The sequence below is a fragment of the Macaca nemestrina genome, chromosome 1, assembly GCF_043159975.1.
Source record: "Macaca nemestrina isolate mMacNem1 chromosome 1, mMacNem.hap1, whole genome shotgun sequence".
Lineage (NCBI taxonomy): Eukaryota > Metazoa > Chordata > Mammalia > Primates > Cercopithecidae > Macaca > Macaca nemestrina.
The window spans coordinates 189656991-189677866 of NC_092125.1; the positions used below are offsets into that span (position 1 = coordinate 189656991).

Below are 20876 nucleotides of genomic sequence, written 5' to 3' on the forward strand. Positions count from 1 at the left end.
ACCCCTCCCTCCATGGACTCAGGTAACGACACCCCGCCCTCAGTGTCTCACCAAGCCCACACCCAGGCGGGCAGAGGAAAGAGTTCAGACTGTCTCCACTCCCTCTTGCTCTCCGGCCAGAGTGCATGCAAAGGGTGTTGACAGGGGCTAGGGGCCCAGGACAGAGAGCTTGGGCTTCCCAATAGATCGGCCCAGGAAGGATCTGGCCGAGACCAGAGAAACGCTTTTTCCTGAATCAGGAGACCTGCTAGGAGCAACGGCCCCTTCCCTCTGGACACTGTGATCTGCAGGGCCCCGAGGGTTGCCAGGATGAGAGAGTCAACCTATGTTTTAGGGCAATAAAAGGCTGTGAAGGAGCCCCACGCCTCTCCCAAGCTGGCCTGGCATGGTTGCCATGGGGATGCCCCAGTTGCTCCAGAGGTGGCTTCTGGTCCCGGAAGCGAGGATGGCAGAGACAGTCAATCCTCCCACCGAGGCGGGTAGGGGTGAAAGGTCAGTGCTGTCTGGGAACATTCCCGACCATAGCTAGGGGCTGACAGCCCAGGGTTCTCCCCCATGCCTGCTTCTCCCAGCTCACACCCCTGTCTCCACCACTCCCTTCCCCTCCAGCTCCCACTTCCTCTGCTGCTCTCTCTAAAGGGATGGTCTCAGAGTCTGACTCTGCTGCTAGTTAAGTGGTTCAAGCGCAGGGTTTTGGTGTCAGGGCTGACCAGCAGGTCAGATGTGTAGACTCAGGTGAAGAGTTCACGAATGTTGCCTCAAGTAAGGGCTCAGGGAGGTTCCAGGGAGGAAAATGGGTATGAAGACCCAGTATTAAGGTTCTGGAAAAAAAATTAGGCAAGACAGCAGTATAAGGGTTCATGTTTGGGGCACACATGTCCTGAACACCGTACGGGGCTTCAGAGGACTCAGGGTTAAGGGCCCAATGTGAGGGCTCAGCTGGGGCTCAGTTTTAAGGGTGTGGGATCTGTGCTGGTGTGGTAATTTTTTACTAACCCTTTAGTGGTAATTTGTTACTAAGAACGATCGTTAAAGTACTAAACTTTAGATGAACACCTTTTTAAATGTATACATTGAAAGGGATTTAAGGTCACCTTTAATTTTTATCTATGCATTAGAGAGGATTTAAGGTCAGTTACATACCAACAGATTTATCCTCATCTCTCTGAGGTTGGGTTTTCTTATCTATAAAATGAGAATAATAACAGTATCTAGCTCACAGGGTCATTGTGAGGATTAAATGAGAAAATGAACGTAAAGTTCTTAACACAGAAAGTGCACAAAAATAATAGCTTTTTTACAAATGTGCTTAGAGGGCCAGGCACAGTGGCTCACACCTGTAATCCCAGCACTTTGGGAGGCCAAGGTGGGTGGATCACTTGAGTCCAGGAGTTTGAAACCAGCCTGGGCAACACAGTGAGACCCCTGCCTCTCCAAAATAAAACAAAAAACAATGAGTTTTTAGCACCTGCCAGTCATGGTGGCACATGCTACTCGGAAGGCTGAGGTGGGAGGATCACTTGAGTCTGAGTAGTTGAGGCAGCAGTGAGCTGTGATCACACCACTGCACTCCAGCCTGGGTGACAGAGCAAGATCATCAATAAATAAATAAATAAATAAATAAATAAATAAATAGTGTGCTTGGAAATGAAAGAGAGAGAATTAACCAAGATCACCAGAAATTGCTTCAAACCCACGGCGGGCCAGCTGGTGTCACATGTCCTGGAGGCAGTAACTATGAAGAGATCCATTTTTCTCCCAAGAAAACCAGGGGCTGTGTGGGGAGCAGGTGACAACATGTACCTTCCACAAGGGAGGGAGATGCTGCCAACCACGCTGGGAACATGCTAAAAACCAGTAGCTCATATGCACTGTAATGTAGTGGTAAAATAAACTTTTTCTTTAATAGTACATTAATATGAACAAAGGTTTAGGGCAAAAAAAAAATCAAGTTGTTTTTGTTTTGTTTTGTTTTGTTTTGTTTTGTTTGAGACAGAGCCTCACTCTGTCGCCCAGGCTGGAGTGCAGTGGCACAGTCTTCGCTCACTGCAAGCTCTGCCTCCTGGATTCATGCCATTCTCCTGCCTCAGTCTCCCGAGTAGCTGGGACTACTACAGGTGCCTGCCACCACACCCAGTTAATTTTTTGTATTTTTAGTAGAGATGAGGTTTCACCGTGTTAGCCAGGATGGTCTCGATCTCCTGACCTCATGATCTGCCCGCCTCAGCCTCCCAAACTGCTGGGATTACTGGCGTGAGCCACTGCACCTGGCAAGTTATCTTTTTAAAGCAAAACTCTAATTTAGTGGTTTTCAAACTTTGTGGTCTCAGGACCCCTTCACACTTTTAAAAATAATTAAGAACCCAAGCCGAGTGCGGTGGCTCTTGCTTGTAATCTCAGCACTTTGGGAGGCTGAGGTGGGCGGATCACCTGAGGTCAGGAGTTCAAGACCAGCCTGGCCAACATGGTGAAACCCCTGTCTCTACTAAAAATACAAAAAATTAGCTGAGCATGCTGGCAGGTGCCTGTAATCCCAGCTACTCAGGAGGCTAAGGCAGGAGAATCTCTTGAACCCGGGAGGAGGAGGTTGCAGTGAGCCGAGATCACACCACTGCACTCCAGCCTGGGTGACAGGGCAAGACTCCATCTCAAAAAAAAAAAAAAAAATTAAGAACCCAAAGAATTTTAAGTGGTTTTATCTCATGATCTTCAAATGGATTCAAAATTAAAACTGAAAGTTAAAATATATATTAATTCAAAATAACTATATTTTTATTATATTTTAACTGAAAATATACCTATGAAAGATAGCCGTATATTTTCTTTTCTCTGTTGCGTTTTTGTTTTTGTTTTTTAGACCCAGTTTCGCTCTTGTCACCCAGGCTGGAGTGCAATGGCGCAATCTCAGCTCACTACAACAGCTTCCACGTCCTGGGTTCAAGCAGTTCTCCTGTCTCAGCCTCCTGAGTAGCAGGGATTACAGGCACCTGCCACCACGCCTGGCTAATTTTTGCATTTTTAGTAGAGACGGGGTTTCACCATGTTGGCCAGGCTGGTCTAGAACTCCTGACCTCAGGTGATCCATCCGTCTCTACCTCCCAAAGTGCTGGGATTACAGACATAAGACACTGCGGCCAGCCAGATAGCTGTATATTTTCTAAAACCAAAATGTTAGTGAGAACAGTGGCACCGTTTTACACTTTTGCAAATCTCTTTACTGCCTGGCTAGTAGAAGACAGCTAGATTCTCAGCTGCTTCTGCATTCAATCTGTTGCAATGGGTTGCTTTGGTTAAAATATGTGATGAAAACTCAGCTTCATGATATATGTAGTTGGGAAAGAGAGGAGTATTTTAATAGCCTTTTCAGTGAATTGTGGCTATTGTTCTTTCTTCCATACCAAAACTCGAGGTGGTAGTTTCTTAAAGGTTAGTTAGTACGTGGACATTTCATACTCTGTTAACGTTACGCTCCACTGGTTTGCCTTGCACTTTGAATAGATCTTTTACTCATGCATGGTTTTGTAACATTACTTATTGGTCATTTGGAAAATATTGGTTCACCGAGTTATGCAGATCTCCCGAATGTTGACACATTTCATTATACAGTATTTTTTAAAAAGCACACTCATCAATGCTATCACCGGTCTCATTAGAATTGAAAGCTTTCAAACTCAATGTAAGTAGATAATCAGTTTTCCAAATCCTAATTTTCACTTGAAGACGCTAATTTTGTCATTGGCAACAAACACTAATTTTCTTCTCCTTGCATTGATAGGCTCACTTGATTCACTTTTGAGAAAAAGTATGCCGAAGACCCAAGTCTGATAACTATGGTTTATCATTTGTTCTTTTAAGTAAAACTGTTGTTTGATGCATTCAGTTCACAATTCAATTGCGTAAGTGCTTTTCCTTGAGATAAGCATACTTCCCATTTTGTCACACAAAATATTTCAAAGACATATAATCAAGGCTTAAGACTTAGTAAAGTTAATAATGTTACTGCTTCTTCTAGACAATATAAAATAATCAGTACAGTGTGGTACCGACATAAAGACATACAGATCAAAAAATGTTCAGTATCTTTTATTTATTTAATTTTTTTTGAGACGGAGTTTCACTCTTGTTGCCCAGGCTGGAGTGCAATGGCTCAATCTCAGCTCACTGCAACCTCCACCTGCCGGATTCAAGTGATTCTCCTGCCTCAGCCTCCTGAGTAGCTGGGATTACAGGCATACGCCTCCATGCCCAGCTATTTTGTATTTTTAGTAAAGACGGGGTTTCTCCATGTTGGTCAGGCTGGTCTCAAACTCCCGAGCTCAGGTGATCTGCCCGCCTCAGCCTCCCAAAGTGCTGGGATTACAGGCGTGAGCCATTGCGCCCAGCCGATGCTCAGTATCTTACAGGCGTGAATCCAAAATAGATCTGTACATATATGGTCCACTGATTTCTTTTTTTATTTTTTGTAGAGATGGGGTCTTGCCATGTTGCCCAAGCTGGTCTCAAACTACTAGCCCCAAGTGATCCTCCTGCCTCAGCCTCTCATAGCGTGGGGATTACAGGCATGAGCCACCACCTCCATCTTCACGATCCATTGACTTTTGACAAAGATCACAAGTTAATTCAATAGAAAAAGGACAGTATTTTCAACAAACAGTGCTGGAACAATTGGAAATCTGTAATCAAAACAAGAACAAAGACAAACAAAGCTCAACTCCTTCCCTTGCATAGTTTAATAAAGCAAAATGGATCATAGAACTAAAGTAATAGCTACCGTTATAAAACTTCTAGACAAAAACATAAGGGGAAATCTTTGAGGGTCCTGAGTTGGGTAAATATTTTCTTAGATAGGACTCAAAATGTACAAACTATAAAAGAAAAAAATAATTTATTTTTATCAAAATGAAAAGCTTCTGTTCTTTAAAAGGCACTGTTAAGAAAATGAAAAGATAAGAAACAGACTGTGAAAAATAATTGTGCTCTTACAACTCAGTGATAATAATGCAAACTCATTTTTTAAATGGTCAAAAAGGCCAGGCATGGTGGTTCATGCCTATAATCCCAGCACTTTGGGAGGTGGGAGGATCACTTGAGCCCAGGAGTTCAAGGCCTGCCTGGATGACATAGTAAGACCTTGTCTCTATAAAAAATAAACAAATTAGCCAGGCATGGTGGTGTAGGCCTGTAGTCCCAACTACTCAGGAGGCTAAGGTGGGAGGATGGCTTGAACCCAGGAGGTCGAGGCTGCAGTGAGCCTTGTGCCACTGCACTCCATCCTGAAGGACAGAGTGAGACCCTGTCTCAAAAATAATTTCAATTAAAAAAAAAGTCAAAAGATTTGAATGAATACTTCACTAGGGAAGATATATGAATGGCAAAAAGTCCATGAAAAGATGCTCAAATCATTAATCATCAGGAAATTGCATATTAAAACCACAATAAGATGCCACGGTACACTTATTACAATTGCTAAAGTTTAAAAGGTTGATAAGTTGGTGAGAATGTAGAGCAACTAGAAGTCTCAAAATTGCTGATCAGAATGCAAAATAGTACAGCAACTTTGGGAAACTGGAAATTTCTTATAAAAGTACCTATCATATGCTCCAACAATCCCACTCCAAAGTATTAATTCAAGAGATATGACAATATACGTCCACACAGAGATCTGCATGTGAATGTGCATATCAATTTTATTCATAATACCAAGAAACAGAAAACAGCCTAAATGTCCATCAACATGTAAATGTTTAAGCAAATTATGTGTCTATACAATGAAATACCAATCCATAATAAAAATAAAGTAACTACTGATACATAAATCACAAAACAATGATTTTACTGCTTCACAAGGACAGAAAACCAAACACTGCATGTTCTCACTCATAGGTGGGAACTGAACGATGAGAACACTTGGACACAGGGAGGGGAACATCATACACCGGGGCCTGTCGTGAGGTGGAATCTGGGGGAAGGATAGCATTAGAAGAAATACTCAATGTAAATGACGAGTTAATAGGTGCAGCAAACAAACATGGCACATGTATGCGTATGTAACAAACCTGCACGTTGTGCACATGTACCTTAGAACTTAAAGTATAAAACAAACAAAACAGATGCCTTTAAAAATAAAATAATAATAATTTTACTGCTTCACCAAGGACTTTTAAAGAGAAACTGAGGCTGGCATGGTGGCTCAATCCTGTAATCCCAGCACTTTGGGAGTTCCAGGTGGGTGGATCACTTGAGGTCAGGAGTTCAAGACCAGCCTGGCCAACATGGTGAAATCTTGTCTCTACTAAAAATACAAAAATTAGCCAGGCGTGCTGGTGCGCCCGTGTAATCTCAGCTACTCAGGAGGCTGAGGCAGAAGAATCACGTGAACCCAGGAAGTGGAGGTTGCAGCGAGCTTAGATTGTGCCACTGCACTCAAGCCTAGGTGATGAAGTGAGACTTCATCACAAAAATAAAAATAAATAAATAAATAAGGCAAAACTGGCCCTTTTTTTTCCTCCTATTGTTACTATTCACGCACCACGGTGGAGAAGAATACAAAGACTACTGGTACAGTTGAGTGCCGTGCCTTGATTCACGCTTAGGTGCCAACAGTTTCACCCACTGTTGCTCTTACATCATGTGCAAATATCGATAAAGTGAAAGTGGCAAATAACAACTTAGTATTCTTAGGAAAATAGCTTTTGCCTTGTGGATCCCCTGTAAGAGTCTTAAAGATTCCCAGGGATCTGCAATCAACACCCTGAGAATTGATGTTCAAATTAATTAGAATAGTCACATTGGCTTTTTAAAAATGACACTTCTTTTTAGATATCACTCAAAGGCATGTAAAATGCTTTCACAAATATCCCATGGAAAAAAGGAAGACCAACTCCATCTGTGGTACTATTTGCTTTACTTCCTCGAAAAGTAAAAGGGGGGCTGGGGGAAGGAGAAACCGAGTAGTCCCCTGGGAGTGTGTTCGGCATGTGAAGCCATCCATCATGCGGTCATGGTGAGCAGATGCAGGCCTAGGACCAAAAAGGCAAGTGGCGCTGGGAACTCAGGGCCCTTCGTCACCTTTCGCTACACAATCCCACTGGCTATACATCCCTCCACAACACAGTCATACCGACACACACACACACACACACACACAGAGTCAGGCCAGCCCCTCACGCCACGGCTAATCTCTCACAAGCCCAACCATGGCTGCACTCACACAATACAATCACACAGCCACACCAAAGTCACAAAAAAGCCAACACACCAGGTCACACTATTCTATATTCACAGATGGAGAATCTCAACGGCCATACACTCAACCATAGGTATACTCAAACTAGCAGAGTGGCTCATAATGTAAAACATCTACTGGGCCCTGTGGCCATGCCAGCACATCCCCCCAAGTATATTGTGCATGGGGTGAAATAATAGCTTTTGGACACAGGCCAACCTGAATTCAAGTTCAAGTTTTGGACACAGGCCAACCTGAATTCAAGTTCACGTTCTACCACCTATTAGTTCTGTAACCTGCAGCCAATTATTTAACCTGCCTGAGCTCTCATTCCAGAAAATGCAGGTAATTCCTACTTTGAAAACCTGATGTGATGGCATAAAATAATCAGACAAGGGGCAGCACCTTGTCTGGCCCAATGTGTCCTGGGGATGCAGCTGTAACTGCCATGTATGGCTTTTGTCACCAGAGGGCACCAGGGCCACAATGTGTCTGGGGAGATTGCTGGAAGAAAATATGCCGAAAAGGCCAGGATTCCTGGGGAGTTTCAGGGTGAGTACAGACAGGGTAGGTGTGGGATGTGTGGGGGGCTGGGCAGTTTTTGGAAACCCCAGCTAGGCCCCGGCCACCCAAGTATGCCGTTGGGTATGGTGGGCAGCTCCCGGCGAAGATCAGATCTAGGAAGGAGGATGGATGAGTGCTCTCTATGAGCCAGGCCCTCTTCTGTGCCGATTTCACACACATTAAATCCTTTAATCCCCACAACAATACCGTGGTTGATAGTCACTGCTAATATTGATAGTATTCCTGGTGAGGAATATTGAGGAAGCTGAGGTCTGCTTACATAGCCATTAAGTGGAGACCTGGAATACAAATGCAGGCAGCCTGGCTTCAGAATCCATGACCCTAACCACAGCTCCACACTGCCCCCAACAGTGACCCTGCATCTCCCCTTGCTGGGGTTCTGCCAGGACTCCCTGACCCTGGCTTTCTTCCCTGGAGTTCAGCCAGCCCCAGCTGGCCTTTCCCCTCTTCCGGCCTGCTCCCCACCTGCTCCCTGGGCCAGCCCATGGTAAGAGGCTTATCACATATGTGTGGGGGACAGATAAGGCAGGGCCCCGCACAGGGCTTATCCAGCCCTGCCATCCCTGCTGGGGAGCTGCCAGCAGATGGAGCCCCGCCCGGGGCCTGGGGTCACTCCTTGTGATGCCAGAGCTCTTTATGATGTCATCATTTGTAGTGACATCATTGCTCTGTCCCTCCTTTGAATCTGAGAGGGATACTCAGATAGGAGTTGGGGAAGTGGAGTCAGACAGGAGCCCTACCGAGGCTCTAGGTCAGTGGGCCGGGTTGGGCTGGAGTGGAGGAGGGAGTGGTGCCAGAGGATCCTCCCAAGGGCAGATGGCTATTTTTGGTGTCGACTGCTCGGCTTATAGCCACCCCTCTTCCTGTCTTCCCAATCCAAAGAGGCTCTGGGTCCAGCAGGGGCAGGAGCAGTGGGAGAAATCTTTAGCCCTGCTGCAGGGCGGCTCCGGGGTCAGTCTCTAGCTCAGGAACCAGTCTGTTCCTCCCTACAGGGAGGCCTGACCCTCGGTACCTCGGGTCTGAGGGGAAGGGGGGCTTTACTTCCAATCCTTGAAATAGCAGTGAGGCAAAGAGGGATTATTAGGCTGGCTGGACAGACAGACATAGCCAGACCCGCCATTATAGTCACACACGTTAGCTTGCTGCTGTGGGCTGCGGGCACAGCCTCACGCCAACACCATCACACAGCCATTCATTCTCATAGCCATGCCCGCAGCCACACATGGACCACAGACGGCTGAGCCACACTGACATAACAGCACAGGCACAATGTCATCACCTGTCCCATCTGGGAGAACAGGAACCCCTTCTCTCTCACGGTTGTACTCCCAGAGAGTAGCTCAATTCCCAGCACATGGCAGATGTGCACTAATATTTGGTGAGTGAATGAATGGACATTAAATGCCACAGGGCCTGTGACCGGGCTGAGGCCAGAGGAAACGCCATCCCACCTGCAAGTCTGCTCGACCTCTCCAGACCCAGGATGGGAGCATCGAGGAAGCTGCCAGCACTACCCCAGCCCCAACTTCAGTCACGGCCACTCCTCAGATCATAGGTCATTGAAGGGACCTTGGTAATGCAGGGACCCCACTCCCTCCCTCTAGGTCCAGTGAACTGGAACACTGGCACTCTGAAAATGGGATGTTATGAATATGGGGTGGTCTGGATGTTGGGTACCCCAGGCCCCCGGGAATGGGGTACTGGGGGCTCTGGGGTTTGGGTCCTTTACAGTGTTAGGTGCTCTGGCACCCCTGACATTGGGAATTCGGGACTTCGGGAGCTCAAAGCTATTTAGGAGTCTGGGTGTTCAAAGCTCCTGAGATTGGGGCTGCCCCTTGGACAAGGCCAAAGTCAGTACTTCCTGTCCATATGCCTGATTCTACCTGGAGCCACGGAGGTCCAGCCTGGAACCCCTGTTCTGAGCCCCATGAGTAGCTTATGCTGTCCCGGAGCTGGGGTGGCGGGGCTGGGGTGGCGGGGTTTCAGGGGGAAAGAAACCACAATAGGATGGCCTAAGGGGTACCTGGAGCCCCAGAGACAGCTCTCGGATCTGGAACCAATCTAACCTGCTTCTCTGCGTTGGGACAGGGCAGGGGAGGTGCCAGACACTGGCCACTGGGCTCCAGGTTCAAGAAAGGAGGAATCTGAGAGCAGAGCCCAGGCAGGCACTTCCCAGTAATGCTTCCCGGCTACTGAGGCTGGGGTTCTAAGGAGGTGGAGACCCCTAGCCATGCCTGGCTTCAACTATAGGCAACGTCCACCTTCCCCCACCTTCTCAGCAGGTCCCCAGCACCCATCCATCAAGGTGCCCAGTGCTCCCAGCTCTTGCAGTGACCACCAGAAGTGACCCAAGTCTGGCATTATTCGTATTCCTACTAGACACACACCTAAACTGACTTACGTGCATCCCAAAACAGAGGCCTTGATCCTGCAGGCTGATGACACCACTGGAGGAAACCAGCCAGCCCTGGGGCCTCTGATGCTGGATGCAGCCCTCCCAGGAAATAGCTCCACTGGCTGCGGTAACTGGAGGCTCCTGAGACACATCTCAGCCTGCAGTGGGTGGGCCCCCCAGCCCGCTGCAGCCCTGCCCCAGGAAGAAGCAGGCCAGTCAAACTGGCTGACCCCATCAGTCCCCCCATCCCCTCCCCCGCCCCAGTCTGTCAGTCCTGATCCCCCTGCTTGCCCCACAGTGGCCCAGGCTGGCCATGCCCTTCCCAGCCTGCGGGCCAGCTGCTCAGAGCCAGGGGCTCACAGCCAGGGACGGAGGCTATCCCAGCTCTGACCTGGGCTGGGCCCAAACCTGCCTCCTTTGGGCCTCATTCTGATTGGAAAAAACAGCCTCTCTAGTCCGTGTCTCAAGGAGATGGCTTTTCAAACCAGAATCTTTCTCACAAGTGTCTCCTCAGGACACAGCTCACTGTGCGGTTTCCTGAAGCTCTTTCTGGGTCAAGGTGGGTAAAACATCCATGAATCTGTTTCTATGTATACAAATAGACTTTGTGCTCTGCCAGTTAGTTTAATAAAGCCCTCTGGCCAACATCCCCAATCTTCCTAAACACTCCAAGGAAAATGTTCTCTTTTCTTCACCGCATGGGCTAAAGTGCTAGGCTGCCTCCCTGTCCCCAGGTTAGTCCCCAAGCCTTCTTCTTTCTGACGGAGCCTCAGAGGGCTGTCCCCTGAGCACCCATCCCCCTCTCTTCTAACTGCCCAGGCCCCAAGCCCCTAGGCCTGAGGGCATCCTGGAATCTTGCTCTCAGCACCCCACACCTGCCTTCCTTCATATGGATTCCCTGAGCCATGAAAACTCTCAGAATCTTCACTGTGTTCTTAGCGCTCAGTGCCCTCTTCTAGGCCTGTCCCCAGCCCAGCCTACTGCTGGAAGGGAGAAGGAGGGAGGCCTTTTCCCCTTCATACTCTTCCTTGTCCGCCTTCCTCTACTTGGGGGCCTCTTCAACATCCTCCATCTACCTTCCCTGGGGTGATATCCCTTTTGATGAGCCCCAGGGAGGAGGCAAGGAGGAAGATCCTAAAAACAATTTATGGAGGAAGTTAAGTCCTGGCAGGAGAGATGTAGAGGGCTTGGACCCCATCTGCCCAGTCCCAGGAATTGGGCACACACACAACTACACAGACCTGCTGCAGTGCACACAGTCTTCCACAGATGTACCTACACAAATACACAATCAGGGGCTCAGGCGTCTGGGGGCACAGACACAACAGGTTGCCTAGATCCAGGTGTGTGTGCACACACCTCACACAAGAAACACCTGCACTTGGTTTGTAGAATAAAAATCCCAAGCATACTATATCTACTAGGTTTGGGGACAAAGTGAAAATGAAAATAATCTTGCTGATAAGACTAAGGTGTCTTCCCAGATCTGATCAGGAGTCCAATGTGAATAGGAGACAACAGAGAGCTGTCTTTGTACTTTGGCTCTGAGAAAGGTTTGTGGAATGGACTGCGTGTGGCCTGAAAGAGCTTGCATTGCAGGGAATGCCTGGGTTTGATGCCTGTTACCTTGTTCAGTGCCTCTGATAAATTAATAAACTGCAATCTCACTCAACAATTGGTTTCGGCCGGGCGCGGTGGCTCAAGCCTGTAATCCCAGCACTTTGGGAGGCCGAGACGGGCGGATCACAAGGTCAGGAGATCGAGACCATCCTGGCTAACGCGGTGAAACCCCGTCTCTAGTAAAAAATACAAAAAAATAGCCGGGCGAGGTGGCGGGTGCCTGTAGTCCCAGCTACTCGGGAGGCTGAGGCAGGAGAATGGCGTAAACCCGGGAGGCGGAGCTTGCAGTGAGCCGAGATCCGGCCACAGCACTCCAGTCTCGGCGACAGAGCAAGACTCCGTCTCAAAAAAAAAAAAAAAACAAAAAAAAAAAAAAAAAAAACAATTGGTTTCACGTGAGTTTGGCATGTATTGGGGGCTGACAGTCCCAAGGAAAAAAATTAAACTGTTTCATGACCAGAAAATGGTGAGGACTCAGGGTCCAAAGTAGAAATTGCCTCTGTAGGTTGGGCCCCTTCCCTGAGCAGATGCCCCACTCAGGTTGGGGCAAAAACCAGTTCCTCTGACAGTACTAACTGGCCACTTTCCCTGAAAGGTGGTGGCTCTCACAAGGTATGCAAATGTGGGAGCCTCATTCCACATGCCAGGCACCCCTCCCCAGAGGCAGCCTGGAGCAACGGGCTTTACATACACACACATGCATTTCCTTAGCCCCTTCTCTCCATTTCACAGAGGAGGAAACCGAGGCTCACAATGCTCCTTTTGGCAAAGACTTTTTTTTTAGCTGAGATTGTAACCCAGGTCTGTCTCACCATGGAAGGAGGAGGGATCCCAGGTTGGTGTCTGCAGCCCCTGTAACACCACCTCAAAAGTAGAGCTGACCAAGCCGGTGGTCCAGGAGGGAAATTTGAGAAAGGGCTCCCTGGAGCCCTCTAGTTCCAAGGAGTAGGACCTAGGCCTTACCCAGCAGTGCCCACAGTCTCTAGCGGCTCTGCTCCAAAGGGAATGGAATTTGCTCTGACTTCTCTCTAGGGGAAACGCAGGCGCAGAAGGCCAGGGGCCTGGAGGGCTAACTCCAGCCTCAGCCCCCCAAAGTGCCCCAGGCCTTCTGGCTTTATTCCACCCTAGCCCGAAGGGGACCACATCTGCTTGCTCAAGGGCCCCAGCTGGAGGGCAGCGAGGCAGGGGCGGAGAAGGGGGCTCCTTTGTGGAGCCACCAGGGGTTCGTGGGGATCAATCATCTGAAAGCTGGAGAGACTTGTAATTTTATTCCCTGGGAGGAGGAGCCTGAGAAGTCTGCACGGGGGGAGGGGATGGGATGGAGAGGGGAGGACGGCCAGGGGAGCTCTTCGGGTAGGGGAGGGACTTGGCTAGATCTCCCAAGCCTTCTCCACTCTTCAAACTTTCACCAAACTCTTAGCCCCCGCCTCCCCGAAACCAAAACACAACAGGCTGTGGAAGAGCTGCGAGCGGCGCGGCGGGGCGGGCGCGGCACAGAGCCTCGGGAAGCTGATGCAACTTTCACTTTAAGAAAGCCACCTGGGCGCACCGCGGTGCGGACCCAGCACGCCTGGGCAGGGGGCTGCAGCATGGTAAGGGGGCTGGGGGAAGGGAACGCTGGGGCCCGCGCCTCCGTCGGTCCTGCCGTCGGTCTGAGCTGACGCGGGGCTGAGCCCCAGGACCAGCGTGTGCATATGTGTGTGTGTGTGTGTGTGTGTGTGTGTGTGTGTGATCGCGCATGTATGCGGGCATCTGTGGGTAAGAGTGTGGGTGCACGCACCGGGATGTCTGTCTCGCCGCAAAGGTCGGGGTAGGTGCGCGCGGCTGGGTGTCACCGCTGTCACCAAGGAGCTGAAGCGGGAGGGAGAGGGAAGCGGGGGGAGCTCCTGCGTGGGGTGGGGGGGGCGCCAGACGCCGGTTAGATCGGGGGCGGCGGGCGCAGGCTGTGCGGGTAGCGCCGGAGCCAGAGCGTGGCACGGTCCGTCCGGGGAGCCAGTGGTTCTGCGCTCTGGGGGCCTGAGGGGGTCGATAATCGGCCGTGCCTGCGCCTAGCGTGCGGGCTCCTGCGCGCTCCAACGCCTCTCAGCTCCCGCCAGCCTGGCTGCCTGTCTGGTCCCTCCAGCCGGCCTGCCTCCCTATCTGCCCTCCCGGTGCCGGTGCCGGTGCCTGTGCCCGTGCGCTCGCGGGACCCGGGAAGCCGCGCGGGAGAGTCCTGGCGCACTCAGCCTCTCTTTGTCCGCGCTCTGGCCGCGGCTTTGGGAAGGGACTGCGAGCGAGCGAGGAGTTCTTTGGGGGCTGCTACCCTGGAAAGAATCCGTGCCCTCCCCACCCCAACCCTCATTACCGGCACGCCTAGGGCGGGGCCGGGCGGCCGCAGGTGAGGGCAGGGGCCTAGCAGCCCTGGGCGCCCACCCCCGGCCGGCGCTCCGCACCCGGCAGCCACTGCAGATCGCGAGCCGGCGGCGGGGCCGGGCGGGAGAGTGGGGCTTGCCCCGAGGGCCGGGAGGGGCCGGAGCCGGCCCGGGGGCGGGGCCGTGGGGCGGGGACCTCGGCGCCCCGGTACTTTTCCACCGCAGGGGCCGGGGGCGGGGCCGCCGCCTCCACGCCAGCTGAGGCCCACACGTGGCGGCTGATGTAACGCCCGTGCCCCCACATCTCTCTCCCGATTAAAGCGGACGCGCCCCGCTTCGAGGAACCGGGACGCTGCGGGCGGTGCCGCTGCTCTGAGACCGACCGCGCCCCTGCCTGCTGGCCCGGGGCCTCCGCGCCTCGGGCCCGCAGATACCTAAAGGAGCCGCACCCCCTTTCGGGCCTGCTCTCGGCAAGCCACACCCCCTCGCGGATCACTCTTAAAGGAGACTGGACCCCAGCTCGCTGACAGCTTCCGCACAAAGCGCGGTCTATTTCTCCGCTGAAAGGAGCGTGAGGGTACGGCCGTTGGGAAATGAAGGCTGCGGGGCGAGGAATGGGGAAGGAGAGAATAACCTGAAAGGTTAAAGACTCCCAAAGTGAGGGAGCATCAGAAGGTTGGAGAGTAGTGGGTGAGGGGACTGGTTCTAGCGACTAATGGGCGACACTGAGCATGCTCAAGTGTTTCCAACGACCGCAGAGAAAACGCCCCCTTTACTTGGCCTATGCGGCGACTGCGCTGTACCCGCTCAGTTCCCGGCTCTGGAAACACAGAAGAAGCACACCTCTGCCCTGAAGAACTCTCCATCTAGTGGGGAGCCAGACTTGGGCACGAGGAAGCATGCCGCAGTTGCTACGTGTGGCAAGCGTGCTGAGACGTACACAGTGTGGGGGTACAGTAGGAAGGCTGACAGCAACGGGGAGAACCTAGGAAGGCTTCATGAAGATAATAGCATTGGGATAGGTTTTGAGGATGCGTAGGATATATACAGGTGGATATCAGGACAAGGGTGCTCAAAAAAGAGGGAACGGGTGCTGGGGCAAAGGCATGAAGCAGGAGCCTTCTGCAAATGCTGGGTAGTCTCACGTGGCGGCAGATGGCCACAGGTTGCTGACCTGGGCTCCCAGGTAGAACTAAGGGCTGTTTCCTGCTCCCGAAACTCCTCCACTTCCTCCATCACAGTGAATGGAAATTATGCTTCTTCCTCTACCTACCTACTAAACTGTGAGGTCCTTGAAGCCAGGGAAAGAGCCTGTCACCTTTCCATCCCCAGTGAGGACTCCAGGGCTTTTCCAAGATGGACCGTTAAAACTGATTGACCTGACAGCCCTGATACTCAGCGGTGAGACTGTCAAGATGGGCCAGGGTTCTGTGACTGATGTCTCAACATCTGCCTTTGGGTGACTCACACGCAGCTCAGACCAGCTTGTCCAACCCAGCCCTCCTGTCCCCGCACCGAACCTGCAGCCTCACCGTCGTTTGTCCTCTGGGATGGGCTTCCTCCCACTGCACCAACAGAAACCAGAGACTCCTTCTTATCCCTCCCCCTACCCAGTCCGATTCATCACCAAGTCTTCCTATGTTGCCTTTTATATTTATCTGAAATCTGTGCACTTCTCCTCACCCTGTTGTCACCTTCCTAACCTGAGCCCCCTCATTTTTGACCTAGCCCCTTTCTTCCTTTCCTTTCCTTTCCTTTCCTTTCCTTTCTTCCTTGTTTCCTTCCTTCCTTCCTCTCTTTCTTTCTTTCTTTCTTTTTTTTTTTAGATGGAGTTTCACTCTTGTTGCCCAGGCTAGAGTGCAATGGTGCCATCTCGACTCATTGCAACCTCCACCTCCAGAGTTCAAGCGATTCTCCTGACTCAGCCTCCTGAGTAGCTGGGATTACAGGCATGTGCCACCACGTCTGGCTAATTTTGTATTTTTATAGAGATGGGGTTTCTCCATGTTGGTCAGGCTGGTCTCCAACTCTTGACTTCAGGTGATCCGCCTGCCTCGGCCTCCCAAAGTGCTGGGATTAGAGGCGTGAGCCACCGCACCTGGCCTGGCCTGGCCCATTTCTAATTGATTTCCTCTCTTCTACTTCAGCCTCCCTCCAGTCCTTTCTCCACACTGTATCTAGGGGGATGGTTTCAAGATGCATATTCCACCAATTGCTTCTCCTTGAGGTTGATCTTTTGCTTAAAAGCTTTCAATAGCCACCCTTGCCCTCAAGATGAAGACCAAAATCCAGACCCCAAAGGCCCTGGCCAGGCCTCTCTGTCCACTTTAATCTTTGACCATTTCCCCCTGACTATCTGAGCTCCAGCCTCAGAGCCTTTCCACATATTGTTTCATTTGCTTGACTCTCTCTTCCTCTTCTCTTCCTCATTATTGCCACTTTGCCTAATTTACTTCTTTAGACCCTTAAACATCACTTCCTCAGGGAAGCACTCCCCTAGTCTTACACAAGGCCAGGCCCCCCTACTGTAGAGTCTCATAACACAATCTTTCTCTTTACATCCTTTATCTCAGTATGCAATTCTTTATTTTTTTATTTTTTGAGACAGAGGTTCCCTCTTTTTGCCTAGGCTGGAGTGCAATGGCACGACTTCGGCTCACTGCAACCTCTGCCTCCTGGGTTCAAGTGATTCTCTTGCCTCAACCTCCCAAGTAGCTGGGATTACAGGTGCCCACCACATCGCCCAGCTGATTTTGTATTTTTGATAGAGATGGGCCTTCACCATGTTAGCCAGGCTGGTCTCAAACTCCTGACCTCAGGTGATCCACCTGCCTTGACCTCCCAAAGTGCTGGGATTACAGGCATGGGCCACCGCTCCTGGTCTCAGTTTGTAATTCTTTAAATTTTAGTCATCAGTTTAACTCTTTCCCCTTAGTCTGTAAGCTGCAGGAGTAGAGATACCTTTGAGTTCTTGGTGCCTAGCACAGTTCTGGCCCAGAGCAGACCTGCAATCAATATTGCGGAATAAATGAGTCTAGCTGTGGTCAGCCATAAATGCCTGCTAAGCAGTTTAGGCCATATCCTGTTGGCTGTGGAAAACTGTTGGAGAGAATCAGGGATTTAGGGCTTCGGGAGGATTAACAGATTGGAGGGGAGGAACATGTGGAGGGCTTGTGGTAAGGACAAAAATTAGGCAGAAACTTCAGAACTTATGAGGAAATTACTATTGGCCCCATCTTCCAGACTGAGAAAACTAAGGCTCAAAGAGGTTGAGTAACTTACTTGAAATCATATACCTAGTGAGTAGCTGAGCCAGAAATCCAGCCCAGGCCTACCAGATCCCAGAGCCCGAGCTCTTTATCTTGTGCTAAACTGCCTCTGTGACCCGCTACTGCCTGTCAGCGGTGGCCCACAAATGCTTCAGGGGCATGTGTGGGGCCTGGTGTTGTGGATCTTCCACACGTAGAAGGGGCTGGACGCCATGGGCAATCATTTGGTGTTTTCTGAATGGACGGATGGGGCCACATAACAGGAATGTCAAAGGCAGGAAAAGGAGCAAAGCTTTACACCCAGCTCATTCTCCTGGAAGCCGCCATGAAGCAGTCTTTTCCCTCCAGTCCATGAACTACCTGAGGGCAGGGATTGCATTTGCAGTCAGAGATGTCAGAGTCAGAGATGTCAGGTCTGAAAACCTAGTTCAAGTCCTCACTCGAGCACTTACAAGGAAGGCATTTGACCTCTCCGAGTCCGTCTTTCTGATGGTAAACTGGGAGGAATTCCAGAATAACCTGGGTGAGGGCCCTCTGCAGCCTAAGTTTGGAGACACAATGTCCTCAGTTCACTTACCTGACCAGTGGGCTTAATAATTTCCAACCCATGACGTGGCTTTTTTGTTTTTTTTTTTTTTAAGACAAAGTCTCACTCTGTCACCTAGGCTGGAGAGCAATGGTGTGATCTCGGCTCACTGCAATCTCTGACTCCCGGATTCAAGCGATTCTCCTATCTCAGACTCCCGAGTAGCTGGGACTACAGGCGCATACCACCACACCTGGTTAATTTTTGTACTTTTAGTAGAGATGAGATTTCACCATATTGGTCAGGCTGGTCTTGAACTCCTGACCTCAGGTGATCCGCCCATCTTGGCCTCCCAAAGTGCTGGGATTACAGGCATAAGCCACTGCACCCAGCTGACATGGCTCTTTCTAATGCCATCTGCTGTTATTACTATCATCATTGTCATTATTAGTCCTTGAATGAGGAGAGGTGGCTTTAAGGGAGTCAAATCTAGAGTTTACAGCTTGAGAGGGAGGCACAGGGGTGAGAGAGGACAAGGTATGATCTCATTTTGAGGGAGCACACCCCCGTCTTTCTTTACTTGCCCCCAGAAGACCAAAGCCATGAGCCGGAACCTCTTTAGGAGAAGAAGTTGAGCCACAGGCCAGCCTGGGTCACATCTTGTCCCCACCCTGCCCTAAGAGAAGCTCTGCAGGAGACCAGGCAGCCAGGGCAAAGGGCCTAAAAAAGCCAAGGGCTGATTTGCATAGGCAAAGAGCAGCCTCCTCATCTCTCCTCCAGCCTTCCAGAGACTTCCTGGGCTTGTAGGTGAGAGGTGGCCCTTGACAGGTGGCTGTGGGTAGGGCAGAGTTGCCCAGAATAGCCTTGGGAACAGACTCCCTGGGAAGGCAGGAAAGGCTCCAGAGAGAGGCAGAGCCGAATCCTTCCTGGGTCTAGGCCCTGAGGAGGGGTTTCCTCCCATGAGACAATTCTTTTTTTTTTTTTTTTTTCCTGAGACCGAGTCCCGCTGTCGCCCAGGCTGGAGTACAGTGGTGGTGGGATCTCGGCTCACTGCAACCTCCGCCTCCCAGGTTCCAGCGATTCTCCTGCCTCAGCCTCCCGAGTAGCTGGGATTACAGGCATCCGCCACCACGCCCAGCTAATTTTTGTAATTTTAGTAGAGACCAGGTTTCGCCATGTTGGCCAGGATGGTCTCGAACTCCTGAGCTCAGGTAATCCACCTGCCTTGGCCTCCTAAAGTACTGGGACTACAGGTGTGAGCCACCACGTCCGGCCAAGATAACTCTTTTTTTTTTTTTTTTTTTTTGAGACCGAACCTCACTCTGTCACCCAGGCTGGAATGCAATGAGACAACTCTTTAAGGCTCTCTGAAGATGGATTTCTCCTGAGGCCTGTCAAAAACTAACCTTTCTTCCATCCCATCTGACATTAAGCCCGTGTGCACCAGCATTGCCATGGGGCTGCTCCTTCCACGTGGCTGCTGCCCCACAGCTCGCCAGCCCCACCTTGCCCCTCAGATGCTTCCCACAAGATCCTGGGCTGGCCTGGATCCCTCATTCCAGAGGTCCCGCCTTCGCTATTTCCCTCCATTTCAATTCAACTAACACTTCTTGTAAGCCCAGTGCCGTGCAACGTGCTGGGCACAGAGAGCAAAAGAAACAGTCCCAAGCCCTCGGGGAACTCACTGACTCATGGTCGATGAACTTAAAAGCAAATAAGTGTCATACGAAATAAGAATACTAGTAGAGATTTGCACAAAACAGAAAAGAGGAAGCAACTTTTTTATTCTTTTGAGAGAGTGGGTCAGAAAAGGCTGCAGAGAAGAGGTGACATTTAGCCCGGTGCAGTGCTGAGGATTTGTAGAATTTCACCTGGTGAACTGCTGTGGAGGGGACAGCTGGGAGTGGAAGGAGGCGTGGCTGCACAGGGGTGTGTGGCTGGCCCAGAGCTTGGTCCAAGTGAATGACATGACAACAAGCCCAGCTGCCCTGGAGCCCACACTGGGTGCCACCCAGATGGGGAAGGGCCATCCTGGCTGCCTGGCTGGGGTGAGGATGGGGAGAGTGTGCTGACCGGAGCTGATTCCCCTCCGGGAAAGGCTGAAGCCATTCACATAGACCATGAAGGAATTGGACTCCATCCCAGTTCCGTATTCATTTTTTATCTTTTACAGGATTGGGCATCTGGAGAGTCAAAAATAGACCTTTGCCCATTGGGATACGAAGCCTGGAGATCAAGAGATCCAGGGGAAAGGTTGGGGGCACTGGGAAGGAGCTGGATCTGAGGGTCTTCCAGAAAGAAAGGAGCAGCATGCGGACATGGCTTGGCAGAGGGCCTGGGCCGGCTGGTGGTGGGTGGCTCTGCACTACCTGTCTGGAGAGCCCTGTGGGCCACATGGCCAAGTCTTCACCTCACCCTCTGCTCTCTCCACAGCTCTTGAGGTCTGTGGCCTGAAAGGCGCTGGAAGCAGAGCCTGTGAGTGTGGTCCCCATCACCAGAGCCCCAGCCCACCGCCGCCATGGTAGGAAAAGGTGCCAAAGGGATGCTGGTGAGTACAGAGGCCAGACTGTGGGGAGGAAGGGGAGTCCCAAGCTCTGCCCCCAGGACCTCCTGCCAGCTGCTTGCCATGACAGGAAGGCTTAGGAAGGCCAGCACTGCCAGGGCTCCTGAGTTCCCAGCTGACCCCAGCATGAGCAGGTAGCCCCTCATCTACCAGGTCAGAGAGTGTCAGGCTCCAAGCCCACAGAGCCCACGAAGATCTGCCAGAAGGCAGGAGGTGTGCGCCCCATCCTTGTCACAGAGGTGCTGCGGACAGAAGGAGGTCACTCATGTGCTGAGAGGACAGTGCAGCGTGGGGCTGTGCGGGCGGCTTCCGTCTGTGTTGATCAAGGGCTCCTCCCTCAGA

The 20876-nt window shown here is 51.0% G+C and overlaps 1 protein-coding gene and 3 long non-coding RNA genes across 13 annotated transcripts in view; 3 read left to right on the top strand and 1 right to left on the bottom strand.

The window, feature by feature from the left end:
• Positions 1-25: 25 nt before the first annotated feature.
• LOC105494903 (uncharacterized) lies at positions 26-6422 on the top strand. Of its 2 annotated transcripts, none has more exons than XR_011621846.1 (3): positions 26-492; positions 3607-3676; positions 3776-6422. It is a non-coding gene; the product is annotated as an uncharacterized lncRNA (long non-coding RNA). The 2 variants fall into 2 exon arrangements; XR_011621843.1 differs by having other exon boundaries at positions 3621-3676.
• Positions 6423-6697: 275 nt separating this feature from the next.
• LOC139362702 (uncharacterized) lies at positions 6698-8405 on the bottom strand. Its single transcript, XR_011621885.1, has 3 exons — positions 8276-8405; positions 7997-8088; positions 6698-7019 (listed from the first exon to the last, which is right to left on the bottom strand). It is a non-coding gene; the product is annotated as an uncharacterized lncRNA (long non-coding RNA).
• Positions 8406-8475: 70 nt separating this feature from the next.
• Positions 8476-10869, top strand: LOC139362699 (uncharacterized). Its single transcript, XR_011621884.1, has 3 exons — positions 8476-8561; positions 9221-9383; positions 10245-10869. It is a non-coding gene; the product is annotated as an uncharacterized lncRNA (long non-coding RNA).
• A 2334-nt stretch (positions 10870-13203) lies between these two features.
• Positions 13204-20876, top strand: part of LOC105494899 (solute carrier family 6 member 9) — a 35768-nt gene continuing 28095 nt past the window's right edge. Inside the window, exons 1-2 of one of the 9 annotated variants that reach the window (XM_011763885.3) lie at positions 13204-13417; positions 20405-20519. In XM_011763885.3, the coding sequence (XP_011762187.1) occupies positions 20490-20519 (30 nt within the window). In that variant the 5' untranslated portion in view covers positions 13204-13417; positions 20405-20489. Of the gene's footprint in view, positions 13418-13550; positions 13636-14449; positions 14754-20100; positions 20121-20404; positions 20520-20876 lie in introns of those variants that run through there. The other 8 variants (XM_011763893.3, XM_011763887.3, XM_011763894.3 and 5 more) reach the window with 8 other exon arrangements.